Below are 7610 nucleotides of genomic sequence, written 5' to 3' on the forward strand. Positions count from 1 at the left end.
ATTTTTTCCTTTTTATTCGAAACATCCCCAAACGCATTATCATGAAATATCTTGATTCTCACCTTTATAGATTATGTTGATCTATAGTGGGTGATGGGCAAAGTAACCTAATAATGTAATCTATTAACTATATATCTGTTTACTTAATTAACAGATACCGGTGTCATGCCATAACATATTTTTAATACGACTGAGTTTATATTTAATGTGAATTTAACATTGAAAGTTAATGTGAACAAAAACATTGCAAGTTAGGCTACTAATCATAACACTTTCATTTTATAGAAAGAGAGCAAAGAACATTTACATTATCAAAGAACATTTTCACTGACAGTCTAGTTCAAACACTCTCAAAAACTTCCATTAAAATCACTGAAGCTGTTTACACTATGAAATTAATATCTTACAGATTCGTACACACATTTGCACTTTGTCTGACAAGAGAATTCGCCAGAAAGAGGTATTCAGTCAGTGCGCGAGTGAAGAAAACACGGGATTTTAGCGATGACTCATCTGAACACCTCTGATTGGTGATTGCATTCATAACAGCATCGTGTGTGATTGGTTAATGCGCAGTGCTGTAAAAAATGCGTCTGTATCTGGCTCAGCGCCAGCCAGCGAACGCAGATTTGAATTTAGCAGCTGATGATATGACGCACTGAACGTTCTAATCACGCTGGTGTGATTGTATTAAATATAGAAAATATTAATCGGCTATTTTTGTCTTTTGGAAGCTGCATTCAAAATTCACTTGGCTCAAAAATCTGAGGGGGCACGTGCCCCCTCACTTTGAATGGGCATGACGTCTCTGCTGTTAGATATATTTTTTAATGGGGTTCAGTTTATGTGGGAGTACAGATTTAATAGTAGAGGAATAATGAGGTATACAAACATACATCAAAGGTATTTCTCAGTAAAACTGTAGCAGTTTTGCAGTTTGAAAGAAAAACAACAGCAGTACAGGTTGAAAGGTGATGAACACACAGGTTGCATTTCAGGACAGCTTGAAACTGTGCTGCCTTTTTCTGAATGTTGGAGAAAATCTGTCTTTTTATTTTGAACTGTCTGCTTGTACTAACAGCAATGGCAATTTTAATATTATGTTTAGACATAACATAATTATATACTAGGATTAGACAAAATAATGTGAACGCCCATTATTACAGGGGTTAATATAATTTGTGTAGACTTCTGTTGAAAAAAAATCAAACAAATGTTGCAATTATCTTTTGTTTTTTTTCTTTTCCTTGTTTTCTTTTCTAGTTTGTATCTCAGTCTAGTAGTTTTGTTCAGTAGTGTTTAGTAAAAGCCATGGGTGAAATGGACTTTCAGACGTTCAACAAGAACAAATCATGGAAGCCTGTTTAGCAAGAGCGTCTGTAACCTAGCCAGTCCATTTGTTTGGTGTTTTAAGAGCAAGAGTCTTTTTGATTATGACTCAGTGCACAAAGCATGGCAAGACTTCATCCGTGAAGAAGAAAAGTGGGTGAAAACTGAAAGTGAATAATGGGGACATGTAAGTGCTGAGAAGGATTGGTCTAAAAAGACCAAAGTGGCAGCAAGCCTCAGTAAATAAGTGAAAAAGTGCAATTTCTAAAACGTTAATCACAGATATCAATGCGAAAATGCAAAAAAAAAAAAAAAAAAAAAAAAAAAAAAAAAAACGTAAAAAAAATTTTTCCACAAAAATTCTACTTTCAATATTAAATCAAAAAACTAATGATCGAATGATACACGGATTCAATAACATTTTTAATGGTTTGACGTGTCATAAAATTTTTCACCAAGATGAACTTTAACATCTGCACTGGCCAGACAAATCACCTGACTTGACTTTTATCAATCCACTGTGAGCAGTTTAGGACAGAAAAGTGAGAAGCATATTCCATCCTTCAGGTTCTCTAAAGCAACTGGCAGATGTTTTTATAGACAATATTCAGCTAGAGACTATTTCGCTAATGGTGGTACAACACCATAATAATAAAATATTGCCTAATTCCCAGATGTTCACATTATTTTGTTCAACCCCTGTATCTAAACATATCACAACACAATGAAAACATGCATACTATTTTTAATTTAAAGCTGCAGTCCGTAATTTTTTTTGGTTAAAAATGATCCAAAATCAATATTTGAGCAAGTACATAACCAGCCAGTGTTCATAACTATCGCCTTACTTTAGTCCGATTCACAACGGTTAGCTTATGTTTGTCTGTATAGATGCTGACTTTTATAATGTGTTATGGTATTGAAACATGTCATAAGCAGGCGTTTTAATGTGTTTGACCTTTAAAGGGGCTTCCTGGTCCGGATGGCTTAACTGGACAACAGGGTCCCAAAGGAGCAAAGGTATAAAAAATTACCTTATCTTGAAGAAAGAACTCTCTTATAAAAAAATATTGTTATCCTTAAAAATGTTGATTATCTTTCACAGGGTGAACAAGGAACGAGAGGGCCCTCTGGACCTAAGGTATCCTGTTTATAACCGCACGTTTATGATGCATAATGGTGGGGTCACATTTAACATTGTTTGACTAATTTTTCCTGGACGAAATCCAGGCATTTTAATAGAAATCTATGCAATCAGGAATATCAAATGAGGAATTTCGATAGGTTCACAGAATTTGCAACAGGTTCAAGTTGCTAATGCAAATTCTGTGCTTTTTGTTTCATTCTTCTTCTTAAGGGTGAAAATGGTGACCCTGGCCTTATTGGTCCTATGGGACCGAGGGGTGTACCTGGACCACCTGGCATTCCTGGCCCTCCTGGCCCACCAGGACCTTTAAGCAATAACATGATGGACACTTTGAAGGTCTGAAAATATCACCAAAGTATTTTTCTGTTTTTAGAGACTCATTGGTGGCTAACCACCTTTTTGGGATTTAAATGCAGGACGTTATGGTCAACAACAGACTATGCTAATGGTTCATCTGAAACATAATGGTACATGGATAATCAGATCTTAAATGTTTCTTGAAAACCTATACATAAATACAGGTCAAGTTTGCCCAGGCTTGTAGGTCCTGTACTTAGTGGATGATTATTGGAAAATGTGCTCCACATCGAAGGCCAAACAAAACAGGCTAAATTCACATGACATGAACAGGACAATTCAAGGGTCACATTCAAGTGTTCCAATTTATTCTTGGTTATGAAATTGTTTTAATTTTCAAAGTGGATCATTTTAGTTTAAAAAGTAAATTAAACCCTTAAAAGAGAACTGTATTGGTTTTGAGATAATATTGATTCTTTGAGGTAGAAACTCTTCTAACGTCACTTTTCAGGGTCAGCACACCATTTCATCCATTCAGAGCCTTAATTATTTTTTCTTAAGCTTTTGAGTGGGTATTGCTTCTATACTCATTAGTCTAAGGACAGGGGATGTTTTATTCCGACAGGATTTGGAGGGTTCTGGTGAAAGCGGATTGTTTCTCGGAGCTGGAATTTCAAAAGGCTATCATGTAAGTGTACAAAAGCATCACTACTATTGTGTCATCCTCAAATTCTATTCACATATCAAGGTCTTTCATTAACCATGAATGTGTCATTGCATGCTACATTGGCCAGAATTCATTTTCTTTGTGCACACAAAATTTGTTTGTTGAATGGACCTAATCTGAGTTTTTTTTCTCCTCTACTCTTTTTTTTAAGGGGCCTCCTGGTATACCTGGCCCACCAGGACCTCAGGTGTGTTTATCCTCTAAAATATTAAGCATGAATTTTATTGTATTTAGTCATTTGATTATCAAAAAAAATTAGTATTAAAATAAAATTAATTTATGGCTAAACTACTTATATTTCTATTGATTAATTGATTCATTCATTCATTCCAATGTAATGGTTTGGTGTGTTTGTGTGTGGGTAAATTAACAATATATTATATTTTAGTAATATGCCTGTTCTGTTTCCTTTTTGTAGGGACTTCCTGGTGCTGATGGAGCCCCTGGTTTGTCTGTAAAGGTTTGTCAAATTACACTATAGTCACACTAAATAGCTACATATATACCTTCTAAACTCAAATGAGTTTTATTTCACAATAGCCCTATTCAGAATGTAATTGTTTCTCATGTTGATGTCTGTAAAATAAATCTGACTGGCTCCTCGGTGATAAAATGTATGCATTTGGATGAAGATAACTTCATGTTCTAGGAGCAAGTTTGTGATTCCACGAACCCAGAAATGGTCTTCTCAAATGATCAGTCACGTGCTGCTTGGACAATTAATACAATAATATTTAATTTAATAATAGGAAAATTACATCAAATTCAAGTATCACTTATTTAAATATCCTATTTTAATATAGGAAAGTGTATACACTATTGGTTTAAATTGTTTTCTGTGATGCATTTCAATCTCAAAATGATAGCTGTCTTTTTTAAAAATGTAGAAATTAGCAGAAATAAGTTAATGCATCCTATTATTTATATAAGACCTGGCTACTCGGTTTATATTTTTTATGTATAGAATTTTTTAAAACATATGTGACCCTAGACCACAAAACCAGTCTTAAGTCGCTGGGGTATATTTTTAGCAATAGCCAAAAAAACATTGTATGGGTCAAAATTATCAATTTTTCTTTTATGCCAAAAATCATTAGGATATTAAGTAAAGATCATGTTCCATGAAGATATTTTGTAAATTTCCTACCGTAAATATATCAAAACGTAATTTTTTATTAGTAATATGCATTTCTAAGAACTTCATTTGGACAGCTTTAAAGGCGATTTTCTTAGTATTTAGATTTTTTTGCACCCTCAGATTCCAGGTATTCAGATAGTTGTATCTCGGCCAAATCTTGTCCTATCCTAACAAACCATACATCAATGGAAAGCTTATTTATTCAGCTTTCAGGTGGTGTATACATCTCAATTTCAAAAAATGTACCCTTATGACTGGTTTTGTGGTCCAGGGTCACATATACATTACTATTTAAAAGCTTGGGGTTGGTAAGATTTTTTTAATTCATATTTTTTATTTATTTTGCCTCTTATGCTCACCAAGGCTGCGTTTATTTGATCAAAAATACAGTAAAAACAGTAATATTGTTATGACTGCAGCCCTTCAGATGAGTTTGGATAATGATCATGGCTTGAATCTAATTAGATAACAGGATCAGTAGTGACCGCTCATTTAACAGCTGACTAAATATGTTCATTCTCTTCCCATCAGATGCAGAAAAGAGCTTCGGACGTGTTGAAGGTCCGCTGGAGCAGCGAGACCCTCCGGAGATGCAAAATGAAGGGCATTTAAAGGGCTGGTGGTTTCAAGATAACAGCTTCATCTCAGCTTCAAACAGACAGTGCTGGGCAGAGAGAGTTGAAAATGGGCAAAAAGTCATATTCATCTCTAACAAACGCAGCTAGATGCTAGCTATATGAAGAAACCATTTGCAAAAGCATCAAATGCTACTGTATCACAACAAAATGATCAATGTCAATTATCTATATAGTGGCACACCAAAATTATAGCCTATATTAGGATTTCCCAAAATGGGGTTCATGAGGGAAATATATTTAGGTTTTTATATGTGACCCTAGACCACAAAACCAGTCTTAAGTCGCTGGGGTATATTTTTAGCAATAGCCAAAAAAACATTGTATGGGTCAAAATTATCAATTTTTCTTTTATGCCAAAAATCATTAGGATATTAAGTAAAGATCATGTTCCATGAAGATATTTTGTAAATTTCCTACCGTAAATATATCAAAACGTAATTTTTTATTAGTAATATGCATTTCTAAGAACTTCATTTGGACAGCTTTAAAGGCGATTTTCTTAGTATTTAGATTTTTTTGCACCCTCAGATTCCAGGTATTCAGATAGTTGTATCTCGGCCAAATCTTGTCCTATCCTAACAAACCATACATCAATGGAAAGCTTATTTATTCAGCTTTCAGGTGGTGTATACATCTCAATTTCAAAAAATGTACCCTTATGACTGGTTTTGTGGTCCAGGGTCACATATTTTTATTGGAAAAAAAGACATGGAAGATAAAATGAAAATAATCCAGAGAAAATACATTTTTATTTTAACTCCCCTGCATATCTGTTGCTGCCATAATAAATGCCTATTTCAAATGTGGTTTACAGTATTTTCATTTCAGTAATGAAGGTGCCCATTTTTAAAACACATGCAAATTCTCACGTTTAACCATATGGTGCTTGGCAGTGGTCAAAAAGGATTTACAAAATGACTTCTGGATTCCAATGAGAAACAGTTACGATCCGGATAGGGATTAATATGTTTCCTGATCCATGTCTCTTCTCTATCCAGGGTGAAGCAGGATCGCCAGGACAGGATGGAATACCAGGATTAGCTGGTTTACCAGGTGCCAGGGTCAGTCTTCGGTTTCTTGCATTCTTGGAGTACTCTAAAAAGAGATTATACTGTATACTGTATGTTTCAAATGGTACAATTACTGAAATACTGAATACTAAATAAGTATTCTAGCAAGTGATGGGTCAATTTTTATGTAGCGGGCAAATGATAAAAAATGACTAGTAGCACAATAAATGTTTAATGTTTTTGCTGTTGTTACCTTACTGTAAACAGGGGCCAAAGGGGGACAAGGGCAGTCCAGGAGAGAAGGTATTATATTGTTTATCTAAGAATATTTTGAGCAGTTATGTGTAGTTATGACCCACATTATTCACACCAAGTGATGAATAATGCATGATGGTATTCATCTCAAGCCGAAAGCACAATGTATGAAACAAATTTCACTTTGTGTGTAGAACATGCTGTAAATTGCTGTATTAATTGTGACTTAGGGTGAGCGAGGTCGTGATGGACTGAGCATCACAGGGCCTCCCGGTCCCCCTGGCCCACCTGGACCGACCATTAACTTCCAGGATGTAAGTATAAAGTCTGGTAATCTGCTTTGCTGCTATATTTTGCTTGAGAGACAAAAAAGATAATGTTTTTTTTCCTCCAGCTCCTTCTTAATGATACTGCAGCCAAATTGAACCTCACTAAGATCAGAGGACCTCCAGGCCCTATGGTACGTAAAGCAGCTCACTGTTTTCCCCTCAAAAGTTTTTTAAGATGCAGCATGTTTAACATGGATAGTACAAACGTCAGCTTTTAATCTAAATTGTGAAAGAAATGTGTACAGGAGCAATCGCAGCTCTAAGGATACAGAAATCTACAAGATCTTTTCCACCCCTCACAGCACAATGCTGCTAAATGCCTGGCATTTCCACATGATCTGGAATGGGTTTGTTCTTTGATCATGCATCGCATCCGTGTCACTGCTGATGATTTTTTGCTTGCTTCTGTATGTGGGTGTGTGTTTGTTGTGCATGTTGCAGGGCCCTGAAGGCTTGCCTGGCAGAGCAGGATTCCCTGTAAGAATGCCATTCATTTTCTGTCTGCTTTATACATTAAAACTATTTCAAGATGATATACTGACGTTAAAGGGGTCATATGATGTTGCTAAAAAGAACATTATTTTGTGTATTTGGTGTAATGAAATGTGTTTATGCGGTTTAAGGTTAAAAAAACACATTATTTTCCACATACTGTACATTATTGTTTCTCCTCTATGCCCCGCCTTTCTGAAACGCGTCAATTTTTACAAAGCTCATTGTTCTGAAAAGCGAGGTGTGCT

At 35.3% G+C, this 7610-nt stretch overlaps 1 protein-coding gene across 3 annotated transcripts in view; it reads left to right on the plus strand.

Annotated features, from left to right (window-relative positions):
* LOC107722600 (collagen alpha-1(XVIII) chain-like) overlaps nucleotides 1-7610 on the plus strand; it is a 44460-nt gene that overhangs the window by 27624 nt on the left and 9226 nt on the right. For all 3 annotated transcript variants that reach the window (XM_016531028.1, XM_016531026.1, XM_016531027.1), the window contains 11 exons: nucleotides 2296-2349; nucleotides 2435-2470; nucleotides 2687-2812; nucleotides 3399-3461; nucleotides 3652-3687; nucleotides 3919-3960; nucleotides 6275-6337; nucleotides 6554-6589; nucleotides 6772-6855; nucleotides 6936-7001; nucleotides 7312-7347. In XM_016531028.1, the coding sequence (XP_016386514.1) occupies nucleotides 2296-2349; nucleotides 2435-2470; nucleotides 2687-2812; nucleotides 3399-3461; nucleotides 3652-3687; nucleotides 3919-3960; nucleotides 6275-6337; nucleotides 6554-6589; nucleotides 6772-6855; nucleotides 6936-7001; nucleotides 7312-7347 (642 nt within the window). The remainder of the gene's footprint in view (nucleotides 1-2295; nucleotides 2350-2434; nucleotides 2471-2686; nucleotides 2813-3398; nucleotides 3462-3651; nucleotides 3688-3918; nucleotides 3961-6274; nucleotides 6338-6553; nucleotides 6590-6771; nucleotides 6856-6935; nucleotides 7002-7311; nucleotides 7348-7610) is intronic.

Source organism: Sinocyclocheilus rhinocerous, unplaced genomic scaffold (genome assembly GCF_001515625.1).
Source record: "Sinocyclocheilus rhinocerous isolate Xijiao unplaced genomic scaffold, SAMN03320098_v1.1 scaffold541, whole genome shotgun sequence".
Taxonomy (NCBI): Eukaryota; Metazoa; Chordata; class Actinopteri; order Cypriniformes; family Cyprinidae; genus Sinocyclocheilus; species Sinocyclocheilus rhinocerous.